This window comes from Arvicola amphibius, chromosome 4 (genome assembly GCF_903992535.2).
Source record: "Arvicola amphibius chromosome 4, mArvAmp1.2, whole genome shotgun sequence".
NCBI lineage: Eukaryota > Metazoa > Chordata > Mammalia > Rodentia > Cricetidae > Arvicola > Arvicola amphibius.
Genome location: NC_052050.1, coordinates 60324900 through 60349552, shown reverse-complemented (window position 1 = coordinate 60349552; position 24653 = coordinate 60324900). Strand labels below are relative to the sequence as shown.

The 24653-nt window shown below is 45.9% G+C and overlaps 1 protein-coding gene across 1 annotated transcript; it reads left to right on the top strand.

Annotated features, from left to right (window-relative positions):
- Positions 1 to 1568: 1568 nt before the first annotated feature.
- On the top strand, positions 1569 to 24168 carry Alkbh5 (alkB homolog 5, RNA demethylase). The gene is made up of 4 exons (XM_038325582.1): positions 1569 to 3399; positions 10906 to 10986; positions 18778 to 18933; positions 19865 to 24168. The coding sequence occupies exons 1-4, from the start codon at positions 2627 to 2629 to the stop codon at positions 20040 to 20042; spliced, it is 1188 nt and encodes a 395-aa protein (XP_038181510.1). The 5' UTR covers positions 1569 to 2626; the 3' UTR covers positions 20043 to 24168.
- Positions 24169 to 24653: the final 485 nt, after the last annotated feature.

Genomic DNA, 24653 nt, shown 5'->3' with positions numbered 1-24653 from the left:
TTAGAATCCCCCAAAGAGGTCGGTAGAATTGAGAAGGTGCTGCCGGAGTGTTGGCAGTGTTGGGCTTGTGAAGTTCAACCCAGGCTGGCTTTTCCCCACAGGATCTGAGCCTGACTCAAGAGCACAGTCAAGTAGGAAACACTATGGTTAACTGGAATTGGAGGGTTCACCTATAGAAGAGTCATTGTCCCCTCTTCTTTTTCTGAGGCAGAGTTCACTATGTAACACTGGCTGGCCCTGAATTCCGGGAAATCAGCCTCTGTGCCACCACTCCTGCTGGGTTTAAAAGTGTGCACCACCACACCCGTGGAGGGTCACTTGTTAGGTGGTTCTGGTGTGGGGTAAAGAGCTCCCACCATGCAGCTGTAAAAGGCAGATCAAAGGCTTAGAGAACTGGACTTCTAAAGAGCTTCGGACCTCCTAGCCAAACTGCCTATTGCTCAAGTGCAAGACCCACCAGGTGTTCACAAAGTGCAGCCCAGGCAGGATTCCACTAGAGTCCAGGTCAGCTGCCCTTGCCCATAGTTCAACCTCCTTACCACCTGCAGCTGCCCTTCCACCCTCATTTCATCATTTGGGTCCATGCGGCTGTTACGGGAATCCCCAGTGTGCCTGTCCCATTTCCCTTTATTTGCTAGCTGCTTGGGAGGGAGGGTGACTTGGATCCCCAGTGTCCTGGCTTCCCACCCCACAGGCTTTACCAAGTTACCACACTGTCCCCACTTTCCGGCAGAGACTGCTGTCACCCTCCATATACAGATTAGGACACTGAGGTCCGGACCCTCTATCAGCAATCCTTCTGCTGATCCAGTTCATCCTCACAAACACCTTTTGAGGTGAATACTGGTTCCTGGTTTTACACACCAGACAAGAGGTGAACCTAAGGAAAGGCACGGTAGATGGACAGGCATTACAGGTGACAGACAGCATGGGCAAAGACCAGGAGGGACGGGGTGTCTGAAAATCTGACGGAGTACCAAAGAGGCGGCAGCTCAGCGTGGAAAGGGCACTGGGAACCAAGCAGAGCGGCTGGATATCGTCTTGGGGAGGTCGGGAGCAGAAACCTATTTGCTGGAGGGGTCTCCAGCATGGCCACACCTTTGTTCAGCCCTTGCCCTCTGCTTCAGGCTTTCTTGTTGCTTGGGTTTGTTGTGGTTGTTTTTGAGACAGAGCATCGCTATATAGCCTAGGCTGAGCTCCAATTTGTGAGCTATTCTCCAACCTCTGTCTCCACAGTGCTGGGATGGCAGGCACACTTTACACACCGCTGTTCAAATGTTTGAAGTGTCTGAAGTGAATATCCAATTTGAGCTAATCCGTGGTAAACCTGCACCCGTGAGACGTGAGCCCTTTCGTCGCCTCCTAAAAACAGGGCCCCATAGAACCACCCCCAGCAGACAAGATACGCCCGTGCGCGCGTGCGCGCGTGCCCGCGGCTGCGCGCACGGCGGGCAGTCCCGGGACGTGACTTGTGGAACGTCCGCTCCCGGGAGCGATGGCGGCGGGGACTAGGGTGTGGGATGCCCCGAGTGCGCGCCTCCGGCTTCTGTTGCTGTCCTGACTTGCTCCGGAGTTTGGGTCCGATGCGCTTCAGCCCTCAATCTGAAAACTTTCCTACTGTTTCCGAAGCTTCACGGGAGTCTACAGGGATTTCCTCCTCCGAGAACTCCAGTCAGGCACTTACTTAGCCACCTATTCACCCTTCAGGGGTCCTCGAGCTTCTGCCCGAAGCTAATTAAGTGATGGACGCAGTAGCCAAGGAGACCGGTGATTGACAGGCACGATTTACCAACCGACTCTGGAAACTCCAGTCTGTGTTTGCCCAACGCGTGGCCGGCAGTCCAATTAAGAAAGTGGAAGCGCCAAAGGGGGCGGTCACGGGGCGGACTGGGTTGTGGTGGTTCCCGAGGATTGTGCGCTGGAAGCTGAGGCGTCTGCGGGCATCCGCACGATGCCGTGACGCGGCAGCGCGGCAGAGTTGACCCCGCGAGCACAGCGCAGCCGGGGGAGTCCTCCGGTCCTGGAGGCGGCGCGGCGTGAAGGCGAATCGCTGCTCGAGAGCTCTTCTCGCCAAGTCTTCGGTGGGTGGGGGAGGGGCGGCGGACGGCGAGCGGGCCGCCTGTGCGCTTGCGCGGGCACCTTTGCCGACCGGGGCTGCACGGGCGCGCATGCTCAGAGCGCGCGGAGTCTCGTGGCCGCTGGCATTGCGCAGGCGCCGCGAGAAGCCCGCTAAGGAGCGGCGCTGTCGGAGGTCGGGCGGGCAGGCGGTGACGTCGTGAGGAGAGCTTTAAAGTGCGGGCCGGGCAGGGCGTCTGAGGGTCTGACCCGGAGTCTGGCCGAGTCTTCGCCGAAGCCCGCTCTCCACGGCATGAGGCGCTGCCGGCGCCCTTGCTTCTCGGGACGTGGAGAAGGTGGAGGAGGAAGACGCCTCGCTGTCGCTTGTGCTGCATGACCGGCCGCTGCTGAGGTTCGACCCCTTCCCGGCTCCTCTACGCCCCCCCCCGCCACGCATGGCGGCCTGGCACTGAGGGACCCCCCGCTTCCCTCTCGCCCCCCCCCCCCGGCGCGTCCCCTTAGAGCCATGCCGGGCCGCCCCGGAGGACCCTAGAGTTGAGTTGCGGGGGCCATGGCGGCCGCCAGCGGCTACACGGACCTGCGTGAGAAGCTCAAGTCCATGACGTCCCGGGACAACTACAAGGCTGGCAGCCGGGAGGCCGCGGCGGCTGCAGCCGCCGCCGTGGCCGCTGCCGCAGCTGCTGCCGCCGCCGCCGAGCCGTACCCGGTGTCCGGGGCCACCAAACGGAAGTACCAGGAGGACTCGGACCCGGAGCGCAGCGACTACGAGGAGCAGCAGTTGCAGAAGGAGGAGGAGGCGCGCAAGGTGAAGAGCGGGATCCGGCAGATCCGTCTCTTCAGCCAGGACGAGTGCTCCAAGATCGAGGCCCGCATCGACGAGGTGGTGTCCCGCGCCGAGAAGGGCCTTTACAACGAGCACACCGTGGACCGGGCCCCCCTGCGCAACAAGTACTTCTTCGGCGAGGGCTACACCTACGGCGCCCAGCTGCAAAAGCGCGGGCCCGGCCAGGAGCGCCTCTACCCGCCGGGCGACGTCGATGAGATCCCCGAGTGGGTGCATCAGCTGGTGATCCAGAAGCTGGTGGAGCACCGCGTCATCCCCGAGGGCTTCGTCAACAGCGCCGTCATCAACGACTACCAGCCTGGCGGCTGCATCGTCTCCCACGTCGACCCCATCCACATCTTTGAGCGCCCGATCGTGTCCGTGTCTTTCTTTAGCGACTCGGCCCTTTGCTTCGGCTGCAAGTTCCAGTTCAAGCCCATCCGGGTGTCGGAACCTGTGCTTTCTCTGCCGGTGCGCAGGGGGAGCGTGACTGTGCTCAGGTAACGCACACCTGGGAGGAGGGGCTGGCCCTGCACCCTGCCGCCTAAGCCTACCCTGCCGGATCCCGGAAGCCGCAGCTGATGGGTGCCGGTTCTTTTTGTGGTTCTGACTCATCCTTTTTCGTGCAGACCTTAGGAATCTTGTGTCTAAAACTCTTAGCGGAATAAGCCCAGTACGGAATTCTGTACCTGCAGGCAGGTTTGAAGTGGTCACAGTAGTTTATCTGAGAATTCATCTATATTCTGAGAGGCTTTTCTGAAGGCTAGCGTAAAACTCCGTTTTCCAAGTATATGGTGCCTGTTTTGCATTTTTTTGTTGTTGAAGATGGGGGTCTCTGGTAGTCCAGGATAGCCTTCAACTTTCTACACCAAGAAGGATGATCTTGAATGTCTCCTCCTGCCTCCGCCTCCCAAGTGCTGGGATTACAGATGCACATTGGCCAGGTTTTTGTGAGGCCTAGAGATAGAAGAACTCAAGGCTTCGTGTTTTCCATGTGGCTTTAAGCAGATCGCTTTCTGTTTTGGACTTAAGATATTTCCATATCTTAAAAAGAAAGAAAACCTGTGCTTAACCAAAAGTGATCTCTGTTCCGTTGTTTGTGGTTTAACAAAGTATAGAGGATTCCTTAAAAGAAAATGCAGGCAGAGTCCTTAAGCTTTTCGATAGGGTTTTTTTTGGGGGGGGGGCAGGGGAGACAGATTTCACCATTCTCGGGGAAAAAATGACTCTTGGGGTTGAACAATTTAGTGGTTTAGCCAGAAATAAAAGTACAGCGCGCTCTTAAAATTCTCTTAGTTTTGGGCCTCTGTGAGCATTTTGTAGAAATGCCATAGCTGTTACTGGGATCAGTAAAACAAAATACAGCTGGTCTGTTGACCTGGTGTTTGGCCTTGTGATTTGGTGACCACATCTTAGGCTCTTGGCCAGTTGGGGCCCCAGATCCTGCTAAGAATTAGCTCAGTGCCCTGGCCAGCAGGGTAAATCATCTGCTGGAACGCTGCTGGGATTTATATGAAGTGAAATTTTATTCGGGGGCTGTCTCCTTCCAGCCCTAAAAAAGGTAAGCCTGGCTAATGCACTTTGTTAATCCCCAAGATGAGGCCTAGATTACAACTGTTTCAAGTGTTTCACATGTGTATGGTGCTTCCAGATGGATGTGTTGACTAAATGTTTTTAAAAGGGATTTCCAGCTGGGCCTGGTAGTGTGTGCCTCTACGCTCAGCACTTATATGCTGAGGGAAGAGAACCGGTTAAGTTTGACATTTCTCAAAAAGATCCACCCACCTTCCAAAAGAAAGGGTTTCCAGGGAGCTTGCTGTGTAAGGAAGATTGGGGGTTCTGCCTTGTTGAAGTTTCATGGCGCTGAATGGACTTTACACAAAGGCTGTTTGGTCATATAGTGGGGTATTTTCCTCATGGTCGTACACCTTTACGGTTGTCTAGAAGTTTGGCAATGACTAGCTGCTTGATGGGGAAATCTCAGGCACTTTGAGACTCCCCCTACACAGCACACTAGATTCAAAAGCAAAACTTAGAATTCTTAATGTTCAGGTCTGTTAGTGATTAACAAGATTGCATCAGCAGGAAAACTGTCTTTACTTTGCAGTAGTAAAGTCCTAAAGCTTTCACAGTCCCTTCCAACCCTTTGGGGATTCAGACTTGGCTCCCAGGGTTAGTGTGGGAGGTGCAGCCATGTCCTGAAAAGTGCTGCCCCAAGCTTTGAATCCAGCTTACTTTGGGGGTTTATTTTGAGACAGTCTCACCCTGTAGCCTAGGCTGGCCTCCCAACTCAGTACTATTACTGCCTCTGCTTTCAGAGTGCTAGGATTGCAGAAGCGAGCCATTATGGCTAGCTTTCTTTGGGCTCCTGTAGGTATCTTCTCAGAGCTGGCTTTCTTAGCTCTATAACAGAGATGGTTTGAAGTCTTGTAGTTAAATGTGGTGGTTTGTTGTCTAATAGCATGACACAAGATAGGCACTCTAGCCCCTGCTCTGTTTGGGAAAGGTGCTAGGGAATTGGTGAATCTTGAAACATGGCTTTAGTCTTCACTTAGTTCATTCTCAGTAGAGGCTTTAGACTAGGTGGGTCATCAGAATCCAGAAAGATAATTATAGAAGCATGTTGAGGGGGCATTTTACTCACTGAGATATTGGAAGTTCTTGGGAGAGAGGAAGCTGGAACTAAAGAATGACTAGAAATTAGCCAGAGTGGTGGAATCACATGGTAGCAGAGCTTTAAATGCAGCACTAGAATGTAGTCATTGGTAAGCATTGTTGCTGTGAGGCAGGTGGCGTTCCACTCTGGTAGGGGTTATCCTGGTAATAACAGTAGTTTCTCAACTGTTGTTGATATATGGAGCTTATAAGTTCTTTTCTGGGTTAGAGCTGTTCGTGCAGTGGAGGGGAATGGATAGGAGCATCCCTGGCCTTTATCTGCTAGACACTAATGACACTTTTTAGGACAATAAAAAATCATCTCCAAACATTGACAGGTGTCCCAGCAGGTGAAGGTTGCAGGGCAGCTTCATCCCCACATGAGAACTATTGTTCTAGGGTTCTGGACACACCTGCTAATTTAAATCTTCAAGAACCTGCCCACATACTCTGCTGGCTTGGTTTGCAGTTAAATGAGCACCTGCTTGTTAGTAATGCCCCTCATCAAATGCTTTTTCCATGTTTCCTGATGGGTCCACTTTGCAGAGATGAGAGTGTTAAAGCTGCAGGTTAGATGAAAACAGATGAATGTAGATGTAGATGGATTCTAGCAATCTAGGAGTTGCTGCTTTCACTTGCTGGTGGCAAAAAAGATGCTCCCTTTTTGCTTGTCTGTATTTAGCAAAGGCACCATGGCAAAATTGTTTATTGGTGTTTAACACATATTTTGATTAGTGGCAGACATTTGACTCCGATGTCTAAACCTGCATTTTTATTAAAGCAAGGCTTCACAGGCCACCTCAGAATGTTTTACATTCCTTTCCAAACCCAACTGGCAGGTTTTGACTGTTGGTAACCTTCCCTGTTTGGGCATGGAAGGGGTCCCTTTCTTATGCTGTTCTCTAGAGATCTGTTAACCTTTCTTCCTGTCAGTTCATTCCACATTGTTTGTCCTGACTCTGTAAAGTGAATAGGGCAGGTTAAATCAGACCCCAAAACTGGAAAAAATAGTTCAGTTGGTGAACTGAACTTTTAGTGCTTAGAAGCATAAGGACCTAAGTTTGATTCCCTAGAAATTTCCCACCCCTTTTTTTTTTCTTCTTTAAGGCCAGATGTGATACTTGTAATCCCAGAGCCAGAGAAGTGGAGACAGGACTCCCTAGCCACCCAACCTAGCCTTAGCCAGTGAGAGACCCTGTCTCAAAAAAAGCAAGGTGAATGATGCTTGAGGAATGGCACCTGAAGTTGACCTCTGGCCTCCTATGTGCATGTGCACCCACACACATGCACAAATAAAGCAAAGCAATATATACGTTACTTTATAAGGTGATTTTTAAAAGCAGACTCCAATTGTTTTAGTTAGAATAATCACCTGGAAAACTAACTGCTTGTGAACTGTTTAATCACTGCTTTGTAGTCCTTTCCAGAGACTTGGGTCATGGCCACCAGTCTAGGTTGACTGCTTCACCTCGCCATCCATTGTGTACTGGTGAGCTTAGTTTTTGACTCTTCTGGTTAATAGCATTGGTTGGCGGGGGGTGGGGGGAAGGCAGCAATCAAGCATTCCTGAAAGTTTGGGGCTAATAACTGACCTCTCTTGGCTGATTGAAAGCAGAATTTAGCTTTGTGGCTTAACATAGTTTAGAAAAGTCCTGGGCTGCCACTCTTTTTTCGGATTGCTTTTTCGTTATATACATTTGTGTGTGTGATTGTGTGTTTATGATGATGCATCAGAGGACAACTTGGAGTTGTTTCTTTCCTGTGGGCCCCCAGTATCACACTAAGGTAATCAGACTTGGCAGAAAGAACCATTGTCCACTGAGCCATCTCACTTGCCCCTTGTTTGAAATTTTCCTGTTTCAGAGCTATACACTCTCTGGAAGGGCTGTGTTGGTTGTTGAAATTGGTTTCCCTTTGTGTTGCCAGGCCTGACAAGGCAGAAAGTAGCTGGGAGCTGTGGTCTCAAACAGGAAACTCAGAATAAGCAAAGAATAAACAGGCCACAAAAATCTCAGGACAGACTGGCTGGCCATTTTAGCCTGAGCAGTTAGTGTGCAACACTCAGTACGCTATAACCCTCCCTGTCTCATAGGACTGGTACTTATTCTCATATTCTTTGAGGCCAGCAAGGCCCCATGACAAATTAAATCTCGTTACCAAAGAACGCAGATGAGATTTTCTGTTCTCATTTGTAATTTACTTAACGTGTTTGGCTAACAAAAACAAAAGGTTATGCAAAATTGATGGAAGTTTCAGCATCGCTATTTTAGCTGTTTGAACATAGGCAAAAAATTTTTTGAGATGGGGTTTGACTATGTATCCCTGAACGACCTATGTATAACAGTGAAACTCCTGAGTGTGAATGCTGGGAGGTGTGCACACACCAGCAGTGGACAAGTTACTTAGTGGTCCTTTCTTTCTCTTGTTCTAAAAAGAAAACCAGTGACGCTTTAGAATTATCTGAAAAGATTGAATCTCTGTAATATGACTGAGTTCTTGAAGTTTAGTTAAAAATGTCTCAAGAGATTAACTGCTGTCAGTATTTTGTTATGTGCATAATTGGGATATGTCTATGTCCAAAGAGCCCCAAGACTTCTTTAAAGTTAAGCCATTTCTTGTGGAGGCTTGAGTTCACAGTCCTGCCCCAACATCAGCCCTCAGCTTCCTTTACCTGCAAACCTGTCAGTGATGAGGCAGACTCAAGAGGGCTGTCTAGGGAAAGTTGCCCATCAAAGGAAGGTTAGCATTAGGCTGTGACCTTGTCCAGTTCATTAATTTTTGGTCCGCCCTGGCCTACGCAAGACATGGAACAGTTGAGAATGATAACCATCTTGGAAATGAGCCTTAGCAACTCCATCTCTAAGGCTGTCCACAGAAGAGACATACATAGTCCTGTACATTTCCTTAGTGATGGTTTTTCAGACTCATTTGTGTGCAGTCCTCTAAGGAAAGGCTCGTTGATGTTTTGATGTTTTGATGATCTTAAAATAGAGGCTCCAGGCTGATAGTGGTGGTGCACACTTTTAATCCCAGCACTTGGGAGGCAGCGGCAGGTGGATCTCTGAGTTCAAGGCTAGCCTGGTCTACAGAGTGGGTTCCAGTATAGCCAAGGCTATATAGAGAAACACTGTCTTGGAAAAAAAAAGTTAGAGGCTTCAAAGTGATATTGTTTTGGTGTAGAATATTAACACACATTTCATTTTTTGTCCAGCATGCAGAGTTGAGTAAGACCTTTGAACAAAGTGTTGTCTTAGAAGGAAAACACAATTTCTGTTCCAAATACAGTAGAGTCATGGAATAATGTGGTTGGGTAGCATGGAGGAAATCAGTTGGGACAGAGGCTTAGGGAAATTTTACCAGGAGAGAGGAGATAGATGGACTAGTGAGTGACAGAGCTAGTTCTTCTCAGTTGATGGTTAAGGATGGCATAATAAGCATTGTTGCTGGGCGTGGAGTCAGCCCAGACAGACAGACCAGCTGAATAGCATAAGGTATTCCTCTTTTCTTTTCCTGTGAAAACAGGAGTAGGCAGCCATTGAAATTCCCTTCACATCAAGAGTAGAACTGAACCCAGGGCATATTACATTTCAGTCTGGCAGAGTGAGATTTTCAGTGTCTCCTGTAGCAAGTAGGGTTCTTAGTAGTAAAAGGCACTTTTGTAGTCTTGACTGGGCGTTTTCTGCTTAAGTTCACCAGGAAAACTTTGGGTTCTGGCCAGGCGGTAGTGGCACACACCTTTAATTCCAGCACTCGGGAGGCAGAGGCAGGTGGACCTCAGTTTGGTCTCAAAAAACCAAAAAGAAAAAAAGACTTCTTTGAGAGTTCCCTCTCCCAGAGGAAAAAACAGTGGGCTATCACAGATAACAGGAAATTCTAGAATACTGGTGTTAATAAGACTCAAATATAGGGTCATATATAGGGGGTTGGTATGTCAAGGTCACTTGTGTGGTTCTGTATAGTGCTCCCTGGCTCAGGGCAGGAACCGGGCATAGCTTGTTTGTTTTGTAGCCCTTTGGAGGATGGGGCAGGGAACATGGAAGCAGTCAAGCTTTGGCAAACAATCTGGATTTACTCCCAAGCTGCTTTAAGAGAAGTGGTTTTCTATTAGAAATAAGAAGTCGGGACCCTTGGTCATGTTTATAATAGCCAATTCAAACAATATTTGTTAAACATCAGGAACCCTTGCATGTGGCTGGCACTACAGATTCAGACCTTTGAGATGTGCCATTAAACTTAGCTCTTTTTGAGAAGATTGTGTATGTATAATATGTAAAACTACCTTGCAGCCCAGTCTGTAGTCATTAATATACAATGATAATAACATGGCTCACACCTGAAATCTCAACATTCAAGAGACTGAGGTAGGAGTATTGATGTGGGTTTGGGACCAGTCTGGACTATAGTTATTTGCAGTGGGGAGGCCTTGGCAGGGGAATCTCTGTGAATTCAAGGACAGCCAGTGCTACACACAGTCTTGAAAAAATGAAAACAAACAAAAGGTATATGGCCCAGGAACAGCTAGGAATCTAAAGGGGAAAGCTTGAAGGCAAGCTTTTCTATCAGGCTGGGCAGGTAGGTGTTTGGCTGTGTTGATCTTTGCAGCTCAGTGGAGTAGCTTGGAGTGGGAGTATCTTATCTCTTAGGGTGCTCATTGAGAATGTGTGAGGGGCTCATAATCAGAGTTATTCCGGGAACTTCAAATCAGAGGAATGCCAGCTGAGAATAGTCATCTAGCCACATTTGTTAGCTGTTAAGTGGAAATTTCATTATGATGGAAATTCATAAAATATCCCAAACATAGCTGTCTTCAAAATTTTGGATCTCCCCAGAGGCTTTTGAAAGTTTTTTTCCCAAGTGGGAAAGATCCCTATATTTCTGTGCTGTCAGTGGCTGCCTGGCTTCCTCTTTATACATGTCCAGCGGCAGTTTTCTGTCTTCACCAAGGACTCACCTTCACTCCAGGTGCCTCCAGGGTTCCTTTGTTTTTATATTTGTTTTAGTGCTGGGGACCAAACCCCCAGAGCCTCACATATGCCAAGCAAATGCTTTACCTCTGAGCTACACCCTAGCCTGAAGAGCTGCAAACGAAAAGGATTCTAGTTTATGCTAGGAGACTCCTGCTTCAGACTTTGTCTTAAGTGACCAGTGAATCTTCTGGGCCAGGTTTTTCCTTTAATGGTTTCTAGGCAGGCACTTCTTAGAGCTTAAACATGATATTTTCATTCCATGTAGATTCTTAAACTTCTCAATATGCAGAGGACAACCATGAGATTTGGTCCTATTCCTGTCCCCCGTGAACTTTGGTTGTCTTGTCTACTCTCTTACTGGTGACATGTTCTGTTTCTTTCTAGTGGGTATGCTGCTGATGAAATCACTCACTGCATACGGCCTCAGGACATTAAAGAACGCCGAGCGGTCATCATTCTCAGGAAGTAAGTACCTTCATGTGTATCGTCCTCTGCCTTAACTACAGGCCTGTCTGAATCCTCTTGGACCTTAACCTCTCTACTTCTTGCATGCCATTGTGTAATCTAGGAGAGCAGAAAGACACAAATTCTCTTATTTCACATCCTCAGACTGTTTAGGGAGTTCAGTATGTATAGAAATGTTCCTGGTATCGCTTCTCGGCCTTTTGGCTAAGATTAAGTGTAGAAATGTTCCTGGTATTTATTGGCACACTTTTTTCTTTTAAGGATTTATTTTTAATTATATATATTGTATGTTTGTGTTATCAGTGTGTGGGGATGTGCACGTGGTTTGTAAATGTCTGGAGTCCAGAAGAGGGAGTCAGATTTCCTGATTCTAGAGTTCCAGGTAGTTGTGAACCACCAGACATGGATGCTAAGAACCAAACTCAGGTTCTCTGCAAAAATAGTGCATGCTCTTAATCTTGAGTTATCCCTAGTCCTTTGGGCATAGTCTTGCTTTTGAAACAAGATTTGGAGAAAACTTTCCTAAATCCTCACACCCTTGCACACGTAGTCACACCCATTCTGATTTATCACGTGGGCTTTCCATGATTATTTTTAGACTGTGCCTTACCAGCCTACTTTAAAAATGCCTAGGCTTTCACTTCTAGAAGGAGCTAGGAATGAGGAGAGGTGACAAGAATAGGTTAGGCTGTAGTATTTAGCTGGCTTGTAACTGTGGCTGTTTCCCCTCTACTACAGACATTAATAACCTGCCCTCTTCTAGCTGGGTGTGGTAACTCACTAACTGTAGTCCAGCATCTGGTGACTGGACACTAGGTGAGAGGATTGGGACTTGGAGGCAGACCTGCCATAAATAAGAGAAAGGGAAGAAAAAAAGAGAGAGAAAAAAAAAAGTTGGTCAAACATAGTGAGGCACTCTTGAAATGTTGACACCTATGAAGTAGAGGTAGGAGAGGAGCTCTCGACCACCCTCGCTTACATGAGGCTTGTGCTTGCTTGCTTGCTTGCTTTTGTATTGGGTAGATTGTTTGGGTTTTTTGATTTGTTTTTGTTTTAGATGCATGCAATGTTGCCCTGGCTGGCCTGTAATTCACTACGATCAGGCTGGTCTCAAACTCTTAAGGTCCCCCAGCCCCTGTCTCTGAAGTGTCAAGGTGAGCAAAGCACATCTAGTGTGTAGACTCGGGTTATGCTTGATGAGGTAGACGTAGTTTGTCCTGAAGTCTTTTTAAATTTTAAATATTTTGTTATTTTTTTAAAAAATGTTACAGGGGGGGCTGGAGAGATGACTCAGAGATTAAGTGCACTGGCTGCTCTTCCAGAGGTCCTGAGTTCAATTTCCAACCACCACATGGTGGCTCACAACCATCTATAAGATCTGATGCCCTCTTCTGGCATGCAGGCATACATGGAGGCAGAATGTTGTATACATAATAAATAAATCTTAATAAATAAATAAAAATAAGCCATTTCTTTAAAAAAAAAAAAGTGTGGTGGAGCAGAGGCAGGTGGATCTCTGTAAGTTCAAAACTAGCCTGGTTCACATAGCTTCAGGATAGCCAGGACTACCTTGGAGAGACTCTGTCTCAAAAAGGCTAGAGAGTTAGCTCATTTGTTAGGAACGCTTCCAGAAAACTAGGTTTGGATTCCCAACACCTAGATGGCTGCTCACAACCATCTGTGATTCCAGTCCCAGGGAATCTAACACTCTCTGGCTTTTAACCAGGCCCAAGGACTATACAAGACACTGAACTTATATATAGTTAGAATATGCATTCGGAATGGAAACTGTTGAGCTTCATACTGGATTATACTTTCAGCTATTGAATTATATATCTTTAAATATTTATTTGTTATGTATACAATATTCTATCTGTGTGTATGCCTGCAGGCCAGAAGAGGGAACCAGACCTTATTACAGATGGTTGTGAGCCACCATGTGGTTGCTGGGAATCGAACTCAGGACCTTTGGAAGAGCAGGCAATGCTCTTAACCACTGAGCCATCTTTCCAGCCCTTGAATTATATTTTTATGTGCTTATCCAGCACTAGAAATTAAAAATCAGTGCCACACGTAGAACTAGAAAAGCAATTAGCAGCCAGGCAGTGGTGGTGCATGCCTTTAATCTCAGCACTCGGGAGACAGAGGCACTCTTAAATTCTAAGCTAGTCTGGTCTACAGAGTGAGTTCCAGGACAGCCAGGGCTGCAAAGAGAAGCTCTGTCTCAGAAAGAAAGAAAAACAATTAGCTTTATACACTCTGGTTTTGTGATAGTTTTTGTTTTTTTTTTTAAATATTTATTTATTTATTATGTATACAATACTCTGTCTGTGTGTATGTCTGCAGGCCAGAAGAGGGCACCAGACCTCATTACAGATGGTTGTGAGCCACCATGTGGTTGCTGGGAATCGAACTCAGGACCTTTGGAAGAGCAGGCAATGCTCTTAACCACTGAGCCATCTCTCCAGCCCCCTAGTTTTTGATTTGTAGAACATTGTGAGAACATTAGAATTCCCATGTACCTTGTATTTTATTTCCTTTATTGTTGACATCTTAAATTTAGTGAGATGTTTGTTGTGGTTAAGAGACCAATGCTGAAGCAGGGAGATTATAAGTGTAGGCTCTGTCTAGGCTACAAAGAGCATTCAGGGCCAGCTGAGCCAAATTTGTGAGACCCTGTCTCAAACTAAAAAGTAAAAATGCTGGGCTTAGGATATAGGTAGAGTGTTTACCTGGCAATCCAGGCCCTGGGTTAAATCCCTAGTACAGAGAGATAGATGATCTGTAAGTACTGTCTGTATACCAGATATACTATATTTAATGGCATATGCCTGTAGTTTCAACTTCTTGGAAATCTAAGGCAAGTCACTTGAGCGTAGGAATTGGAAACCAGCCTGGCATTATACCAAGACCCTTTCTCTAAAAAACGAACTACAAAAGAAAAGAAATCAGTTGCGGCTAGAAATGTAGCCAGTGATAAAGCACTTTGTTAGCATGCCTGGGAATTGGAGATCTCTGCATCATCCATAATTTTAGATTTACCTAGTATCTTAGTTTTCCTGTTTCTGTAATAAAATTTCCTGACAGTTGTAACTTAAAAAGAGAAAGAATTTATTTCTGCTAGCAGTTCCAGAATATGGACCTTCATGATAGGGAAGCCCTAGTGGTAGATTTAGGTAGCTAATCACATTTCATATAAAATAAGCAAGCAGAGAGCAATGAATGACTGTATTCAGCTCACTTTTGTCTTTTTTATACAGTCCAGTATCTCAGCCAAGGGAATGGTGCCACCCACAATGGGCAGGTGTTCCCAACTCAATCAAGATACTCCTCTATAAGCCTCCATGCCCAAAGGCTCATCTCCCAGGTGATTCCAAATCTCAATAAAATGACGATTGGGATTAGCCATCACACTTGGGTTTACTTAATTTTCTCATGTGTCTGCTGTTCTCATCCAAGGTGCATCCTGAGTTATATCTAGTTGTCATGTTACTTTACTCCTCACAGTTATAATAATTTCTCAAACTTAATTAGCAGGATATTTTACGTAACGTTGCAAAGCTGGGTGTGATGGTGCATGCCTTTAATCCTGGCACCAGGGAGGCAGAAGTAGGCAAGACTTATCTCTGAGTCCGAGGCCAGTCTGGTCTACAAAGTGAGTTCCAGGACAGCTAAGACTGTTAACACAGAAAAATTCTGTCTTGAAAAACAAACAAAAGAATGTTGCAGTGGGATTTTCCTGTTTTTTCTTATAGTTGGACAAGGCTTATATTTTTGTAATGAAAGCTCACAGAAACAAAGTGCTGTTTTTACCATATATCAAAGGTATATACTATATGCTATACAACGTGCACAATGATAGTGAACATCATCAGCCAACCCAGGGTAGTCTAAGGATTGGCATAGATGTCTGTCTGTATTTTTCCAGACAAGCTTTCTCTTGTGTAACAGCCCTGACTGTCCTGGAACTCACTCTGTAGAGCAGGTTGACCTCTGACTCACAGAGATCCACCTGCCTCTGCCTCCGCGGTGTTAGGATTAAAGGTGTGTTCCGCCACACCCAGTTTAGATGTCTTTCTAAAGTACTCACCCTAGCTGTCTCTTGAGGTTCTTCCCTTTATCTTATTCTACCTTAAAGTATCTACATCCCTAATGAACTGTGACCTGGTTCTGTGTAGAGAACCTCTCACCCCTGCCTCTGAAGTTCTGGAATTAAATATGCATGCCACCACATCTAACTAAAAAAATAAATAATAAAAAGTAACCAAATCTTTTGTGTGGGGCTCTGAGAGATTGCTCAGCATTTAAGAACACTGGCTTTCTTCCAGAGGAACTGGCTTCTGTTCTCAGCACTCAGATAGTGGCTTACAACCATCTGTGATTCCAGTTCAGTCTTCTAGTTTCTTTAGGCGCATACTTATATGCGGGCAAAATATTCATACAGATAATAATAAATGTTTTGTTTTTTGAAACAAGTTTTCTTTGTGTATCTCCGACTGTCCTGGAACTCACTTTTGTAGGCCAGGCTGGCCTGGAACTCAGAGATCCATCTGCCTCTGTCTTACGAGTGGTGGGATTAAAGGCATGCGCCACCACTGCTAAATTTAAAAAAAAAAAAAATTTAAAAAAACAAAAAAAGCAAAGTCCACTGGGTGGTGGAGGTGTAGGCCTTTAATCCCAGCACTTGGGAAACAGAGGCAAGTGGATCTCTGAGTTCAAGACCAGCCTAGTTTGCAGACTGAGTTCCAGTATCTGCATGATTTCCTCATGTGCCCCCTAGTATTCCTCCCTGACTTGCTGCCACATGCTCATATACTATAAAAGTAGGAGGTATGGCTTTGGAAGGGGGTTCAGGCAGGAAGTGAGTTGCTTGGGATGATTCTTTTTGTTTTTATTTTTTGTTTCTGTTTTTCGAGACAGGGTTTCTCTGTGTAACAGTCCTGGCTGTCCTGGATTTCACTTTGTAGGCCAGGCTGGCTTTGAACTCAGAGATCCGCCTGCGTCTGCCTCCCAAGTGCTGGGATTAAAGGCGAGCTCCAGACCCACCACCTGGTAATTGAGATGATTTTTGAGCAGATATTTCTGGCTAGTTACCACGTTTTTATTATATATAGGCATCTAACATAGGCACCGTAAGACACCCATAGATTTTTCTATGTTTGCATGCCATTACAGCAGAAAGCAGAGGACACACTGATAGAAAAGGACAGAATATGTCCCTTAAGGGCCCACCAGGGGGGAAAAAATGAAAATTAATTATATCCACTTTAGTGTGAGAATCAAGGAAGGCTTGGTGTATCTGACTGCTGAGCTAGAAACTACTGGCAAGACAGAAATGGTATACTCAGTGGCTGCAAGGCCAGGAAGTGTAGGGTACTAACTGGTGCAGATGGAGAAGTGAAGGAGGAGCTTAGATCAGCATTAATGCCTCAGGAGATGGCTTGCAGGGTGGCTTTTCAGGTCTTGGTGGCCTCTAGGTTTTTAGGGCTGCACTGGGTCTGTCTACAATACTTGAATTGCTGAGGTGGCACTGTCCATTGAACTAGGTGAAGTCGAAGTGAGATGGCAGTATAAATAGGCTACTTTTGATAAAGTAGGTCTTAAGAATGTTCTGAAATACTATGGAAGAAACAGCTAGAAATCATTTGCCAAGTGGTAGCTAAGGTTATTATATTCTGGGTTATGTACTACTGCTAGGACTATTGTTAGTAAATTTAATTTGTTTTATGAGTGGACTAATGCTTTACCACTGAACTATACCTGGCCCAAGTGATCTCTATTTTTTCCCCTTTATTAAATTATATAATATTCTTTCAAGGACAAACATAACAGCTAAGGATGCTAGAATGAGAGCAAAGTCACAAGGTAATTCCAAGTGCTGTCTTCAGTGATGCTCTTTATCATTCTGGGAAGTCAGGAAATATCCAGCTCCTGCAGCTACCATAATGCAGCAACTCCCCAAACATTCTTGTGAAAGTGACAATTGTTTGTAAAGTTGCCTCTATATCTCCAAGCCTCATGAGCCAGTGGATCCCTCAGCCCTCGTGCACCAAGCTTCTTCTGGTCTGTTTCTAATGGTGCCCCTTCTGTTTTCCAGTCTGTAATCAATTTACCATGACCGTGTCTGTGTGTCTGCATCCAGTGGCCATATCTGACAGCCATCTGACCTCTCAGGTCACTCCTGAGTGATCTCTTTATCTGTGTGTCTTTTGGGGAAGTTAGTCACTGAATGCTCACAGGGAGGGGCAAGTTGAGAGAGTCTTTATCGAGACGTGCATGACGCGCTCAAAAAGTTTGGGCCTCATCCAAGGACAGAAGTGTCTCAGTCTCAGGGTCTGAGGTAATTTGGCCAAAGATGCTCTTTGGGCTAGGGATGTAGCTCCATGCTATAGAGGCTTGCTTAGCATGTCTGAGACCCCAGTTGCATAATAAAAAGAAAGGGAACACAAGCTCTGAGGCATCCATTATGCTGGAACAGACTAGAAATGAGTTGGAGATTGATACAAACCTGGATGGCTATAGGAAGCCACTGAGAGCAATAGGGTGTGGGATTCACATATGACAGGTTGTAGGAGCCTGAGTTCAATGGCTTATTTTACCATTGGAGCCAGATATTTACAGGGGACCCCACCCTAGTTAGTATGTGGATAAACAGAGGGTGGGTGTGGTAGATGTGCTCTGCTCCTTTCCTCTGGAGAGTATGAGTGGCTAGATCTTGGTTTCCCTAGCCTTGACCATGCCTAAGCTATTGCCCCCACAGAGACCCTCACCACTTGTGGAGCATGGTGAATGTGGACTGCTTCCCCCTCTCCCAGTATTGTGCTACCCCCCAGGCAACTCTGCTCTACCACAATGAACACTTCCTCTCTGCCTTAGATACCTTGCGGGGATCTAACTCCTGTGGTCTCCATGGATACCTGTAGATAGATACCCCCTCAACACATTCATATACATAATAAAAATATAAATATTACTTGTTTATTATATATGATATATAGTATCACATAAATATATACTAATATTTGTTATATATTATTATGTATTGTTATTAAATAAACAGAAGCCCTTTCTGTCTCTGCTTGTTTAACATTCCCCAAAGGGCCACTGCTAAGTGAATGTGGTGGGAGTATAGAATAGGCTAGACTTTTCTCCATTTCAGGGCTCTACCACTTTCATGAAGACCCTGTGTCTTTGAGAAACTAGGGTGGGTCTCCTTTTCTCTAGCTCTTCTCTAGGAATGAGGGTATCTGTTCTGGTGTACCCACAATCCACTGGAGGATTGGGTAGATGCTACTAGAGAAACTGCAAGTCTGACTGCAATGCTGCCTTCTATAGCTGAGAGTTGTTGAATTATCTAGGGTCGAGAAAAAACTAGGCTAGCTAAAAGATAGACCTATTATATTTTTCTTTATTATGAGGGGCAAACTCACAAAACAGGAATGAGAAGTCCCAAGCTCAGCTGTGTAGTGCAGGAACCGCAGAGAACGAACTTTGGGTGTTTTTCTCACGCCCTTACCTGATCCCACTCCTTAAAGATCATTGGCTGACAGTGATTCTCCATCAGAGAGTGCCCTGAGGTCTGTCTGCAGGCATAGCACACATTGGAGGTATCCAAACAGAAGTTATTCCCATTCTCCACTTCTAGACCTGAAAGTGAGAAAGATTCTCTGGAAGTCACTAGACCCAATTGCTGGTTTACAGGCCAATCCAGTCTTTGCTGGGGATAGATCTTTTCTGATGGGACTTATTACCAGAGGAGCTTTTGAGATCCTGTGTGTGTTTCCTTTGCAGGACAAGATTAGATGCACCGCGTTTGGAAACAAAATCCCTGAGCAGCTCTACATTGCCACCCAACTATGCTTCAGATCGCCTGTCAGGAAACAGCAGAGACCCTGCGCTGAAACCCAAAAGGTCCCACCGCAAGGCAGACCCTGATGCGGCCCACAGGTACTTAGAACCCTCAACAGAGACTAACTGCAGCTGATGGTCTACCTCAAGGCTAGTTAGGAGCCTGAGGTTGTCCATTCCTTCAAAGCCTTGTCCTTTAGTACGTAATCCCCTTAGAAGAAGGGATTCAGCAGAAATTCTGAGAAATGTTCCGTGACATGCCTTGTTCAGTTCCATCTGGGCACACTCATTTGTACGTTTATACTTAGGTGTAAAGAGAGCATCTTGGCACTTAGAAGTGAACTAGGAATCTCTTGGAGAGGGTTTCTGAAAGGGTAGTGTTTAAAATGACACCAGAAGGGGCTGGGCAGTGGTGGCACATGCCTTTAATCCCAGCACTCGGGAGGCAAAGGCCAGTGGATCTCTGAGTTTGAGGCCAACCTGGTCTACAGAGCAAGTTCCAGGACAGCTAAGGCTACACAGAGGAAAGTCTGCCTCAAAAAAAACCAAATAAAACAAAAAGACACCAGAAGGATGAGAAAGCTGTGTGATGGGTGTTGTAGGAAAGAAGATCAGTAAGAGCTGAAGTTTTGAGGCATAAAAGAGCATGTTGGTTTCAGAGACAGAGGGGGTTTCAGGGTTTGCAGGGATGATTATAAACAGGAAAGTAGAAAGTAAGAGGTACATGGCAGGACCCTGCAGGGGGTTTGAACCTAAGGTAATAAAAGCCCAGCCCAGCAGACCTGACAGGTTACTGGGCACCAAAGTCAGAAATAAGCATACACTACAAGGTGACCAAGACATTCCCAAGAAAAGGACTGGCCACTGTCGCTTAGTGGGCAGGCCCCAATACTGTTAGTGCATCTGGATTCAGATCTACTGAGAAGAGTAACCCAATCCAAGGATGGGGTCCTTCTGAATCCCCTACAATGGTGGCAGGACTAGACCACTCCTGACTTCCCAGGTAACAGCTTGTTCTCGTTGTTTGCAGACCCCGGATCCTGGAGATGGACAAAGAAGAAAACCGGCGGTCTGTGCTTCTGCCCACACACCGGCGGAGGGGTAGCTTTAGCTCTGAGAACTATTGGCGCAAGTCCTATGAGTCATCGGAAGATTGCCCAGAGGCAGCAGGCAGCCCCACCCGCAAGGTGAAGATGCGGAGACACTGAGGCCCTGTGCCCACCTGGAACTCTGGCTAATCCTGATGTAGCTGCCCCATCTTCTGTTTCGTTTGAGTGTTTTTTTTTTTTTTCTTTGTTGTTTGTTATTTTGGTCCTATATACGTTTTCCTTGCTTTGTTGCCTATTAAGGCTAAAGAACAGAATTGGCGCAAGACCTGGGTTCTTATGTTCTTGGCTTTTCTCCTTGATGAAAAAGGCTGTTAGCTTCTGTAGGGGAACACTCATACCAGAGTAGCCAGTGAGACAGTGGGGACAGCTGTCTTCAAGTGGAAATGTGTCAGACTAGGTTTATTTAAACACACAAAATGTTTTGGTTAAGGAATTCTTGTTTGGGCTTTACATGTAAATCTTTGCAGTGTTTTAAACAAAGGTGATTCTTTTGCCAGCCCTTTTCTTCCACTGATGCTCATGCTTGGATGAGGTCTCTTGGAGCCATACAGGTCCTGCATTGGGCCTGCTGCCCCTACATCTCACCTGCTGTCCAGGTTCTGGAAGCTCATGCAAATACCCTGTTTTCCTCACTGTTCAGGTTGGCTGGATATGAGGCTTAAACAGTACCAGCCCCTGCCATCCCATTTCTGAGTCCCCAGGCTTCCTGCATGCCCTCCAGCTTGCTCTGCCCACCAATCCTAGGTGGTCAAGAGACTAGCACAGGGGTCCTGACCTCTTGCCTAGAGCATACCTGTTTGCTGGGTTGCTCCTTTTAGGCATATGTGTGTGGTTGTATGGGGCAGTTAGACTTGCTGCAGTGGGTCATTTGTAGGAATTGTTTCTAGCTAGAGGAACTGATTTGCTTCCAGTCTAGCATTTGGGTTATGGGAACTTGGGGTGTGTGGTAGGGCTTTGTTTCTTTTGTTCTGAGGTGTTTCCCCTCCCGTTAGTCTCTTGGCTTTCTCCTTTTCTTTTCTCGTCAGTTGGACATCTTGGTTCTTTTTTCCCCTATATCATCTATCTAAGAAGGTGTGTCTGTCCTCTCTTGTCCACGTATAGCTTATATCCAAGGCCAGAAGTCAGACCTGCATACTGGGTTGGTACTTTGTCTGCCTCAGGGGCATGGGTGCTGAAGAAGGAACTTTGAAATAATAGAAAATAATAGAAAGTTAAAATCTTTGACAGTTTCTGCCTGCTCGGATCCTGGAAAGCTGTAGGGTTTTGCTGATGCAGGTTCATTAAGACTGCCTTTGGCAGCCAGACAAGGACTGAGCCTGCCAAAAACAGGCCTTCTGAGCAACCATGCCACCACCACTCCAGAGGCGCACAGAGGCCTGACCTCGGGCCTCAATGGCTGCAGAGATGGAGAACAGCCAGCCAGCAGGAAATCCTTCTTTGGGGTCAGAATTCTTTTGCCAGTGTAGAGAGCCTTCAAGTTGAGACTGCATAACTGAAGCAGTTGCAGGTCTTCTGTGGTTTTGGGGTGTTTTTGTTTTATTTTTGTTTTTGTTTTGTTGTTTGTTTTTTTACTGCTCTTTTCCCCAAAAAGTGATTTGTAGTTGTTTGTGCAGCACTTTGCCCTAATATGTGTGTGCTCTACAATAAAAAACAAATCTAATATATTTTGAAAAAATTGTCTGATGCTGTGGTAAGAGAAAGTTTGACCTTGGTTTGTCCCTTAATTTATTTTCTTAACCTTCCAACTAAATTTGGAGAAATTGAATTTATTCCTTCCAGTACTCTGACAGTGGCTACTAATATTGTCCCTCTTGGTTCATGGCTAAAGGTAGACTTGCCCTTACCCACTGCCTTCTCCCCTTCAAGGAGGGTGGTCTTCATAAACCATGGTGACCAGGGACACGCCTTGTTGAATTCTAGAAACTACACCCTCTCCCTGGCCCAGTAGAGAGGCTGCAGACTAGTGCAGATGCCACAAATGGAGCTACTCTGGTAGATGACATGACAATTCTTATACTCAGTAGCCAGGTTCTTGAGCTCCCTAGCCGGAACCTTGGTAGACAAAACAGGAGAGGATGAGGCTGGGCCTCAGTGGACTCCAGTCTATTGGGATCCCTAGTGATGTAGATCCCAAGGCGTTACCAGCTATCTCTGTCTACCCAGCTCTGCTCCAGTGATCTGAGCCACTTTGGTCAAATTGCCAATGTGGAATCTTGGTCAAGCCATTTCACTGCCCATAGAATGACTGACCAGGACTGGGGTGACAGTGGAACTGAGAGGAAAGCACCAAATGTCATCCCAACCATGATTTTGCAGAAGTGGTCCCACTCCATGCTTGGGCACCTTGCCCTAGGGGCAAACGGGTGGGAGAGACTCAGCCTAGGGACCTCCTAGGTTTCAGTCTGTACTTGGATAGTACCCCCATCTGCATGAAGTAATAGCCTTAAGCAGGTTTCTCAAGTCCCACACCTGATACTTTGAATCTTGCCTGTTCAGTCATGGCACTGGGCCAAGAGCTTTGGTCCATCAGCCCCTGCCTGTCTCAGCCTTCCTGTTTGATAATACTTGCTCCAACAGTAACTGGTTCCAGCCCTAACCACCTAGGAACTCATCCCATTCCTCTAGCCCTGTTGCATGGAGGAGGAAACAGGTCTAGAGAGTTCAGAAAAATAAAGTATCCTATAGGCCAAGCTAGTGCAGGAGAGAAACCTGAATATGACATGCTTAGGTGCATATAAGGTGTTCTATGATGTATAAATACAACAGCAGTAGAGCCCATTAACTGTAAGTGTAAATAACATGTACAGTGTGCTTGTAAATCTCTATAGCTATTGTTGCCCACAGAACACTTGGACATTTTGTTGAAGTGTGGGATTCATTCATGATCTATCTCTGGTTGTAATTCAGATACCATGTGAAGGAGATGCATTTTATGAGTTTGTCTTAGTTCTCTGTGGCTTCTAAAACATTACTTCAAACTTAAGAGCTTAAAGCAACAGAATTAGCTGGGTATGGTGGTGCATGCTTATAATTCCAGCAGAGGCTGGGGCAGAAGGATTAAAAGTTCAATGCCAACCTGGGCTAAAAAGCAAGACCTTGTCTCAAAAAGCAAAGTGGCTGGCTGAGCATGGTGCTTGTCTATAATCCCAGCAGAAGCCATAGGAATATTGCAAGCTTGAGGTCACTCTGGTCTTTACAGGGAGCATGAGGGCAGCCGAAGCTACATAGTGAGACCCTATTTCAAAGCAACAGAAACAAACTGGTTCATCCTCCCTCTGAGGCTCTGGTGGGAAACCAATTCTTGCTGCTTGCAGCTTGGGATGGCTCTAACCAGTCAAGAAGCAAGTTCTCTAGATCCATAGTCACATGGCCTCTTTTGTATGCTACATACTTCTCAGTGCCTCTCTGCACCGCCTCCCCCAGTGTGTGTGTGTGTGTGTGTGTGTGTGTGTGTGTGTGTGTATTTGTATAGACAGGGTCTCTAGCCCAGTCTAGCCTTGAACTGGCAATCCTGCCACTGCACACGTTTTTCTGTCCCTGTCTTAATTGGGCATTGTAATTAGTTACAGGAACACCCACATAATCCACAGCTACATGGCCTCCACTTTTTGTGGCAGTGCCAGGGATTGGAACCCAGTGCCTCTCCAGTGCTAGACAAGGACTCTACCACTGATCCACACAACTCCTTGTGGAAGTAAATGTATGCCTTCCAAGAGCTAGGACCTAACAGCCTTGGGGGCCACTGTGCAGCTTACCACCTGCTATTTCTTCAAAAATTGTTACAAAACTTGTGACCTGTTGATCCCTCAAAAAAATGTACCAATTAGATTAAAATTTCTCAGCCTCAGCACTATTTTAAAATTGAATCTGGATCGTAATATTTACTCCATTGCTTGCTTGCATTTTTTTCTTTAGTGCTGGCCATCGAACCTAGGGCCTTGTGAATTCTAGGCCTTGTAAAATGTTAACTATGCTCCCAGCAGCTCATTGCTTTCTTAAGTTTAGACCTATGCTGTCCAATCTGGAACTACTGGACTCTGCCTTCTGAGCACTTGAAATGTGGCTAGTTTCAAATGAGCTATGCTTTATACACACCAGAAACTGAAGTTAGTATGTTAGTATGAAAAAAAAATGTAAAATATATAATTGATAACTTTATATTGATTACATGTTGAAATACTATTTTGGACATACTGAGTTGAATAAAATACATTATTTAAATTAATTTCACCTGTTTTGTTTGAGTTCTTTAAAGAAGTTGTTTTTAGTTGTGCACGTCTAATGAGGACTTACGCACATGGGTGCAGGTGCCTAAGAAGGCCAGAAGAGGTAGTTAGAGCCCCTGGAGCTGGAAATAACAGATGTGAACTGTCCTACCTGTGTGCTGAGAACCACCCAGACCCGGTTTCTGTTTTTAACCAGGCTGTTTGAGTTACTTGTTTGCTGGGTATTACAGAGAAATGGATAGATTGCTAACCTAGCATGTGTTCAATCCCCAACACTGTACATAGACAAAACAAGAGATCTTAGATAGCACTGTGCAGCTAATGTACACCTATAATCGCAGCACTCAGAAACTGAAGCAAGGGGATCATGGGTTCCAGGGGAAAGAATAGTAAATGTGAATGGAAAATCTTTACTTTTGAATATTAGTGTCTTAGTTTTTAATGTAGTTTCAATTTTCTCAGTTTTTAAAAGAATGCTCTATCT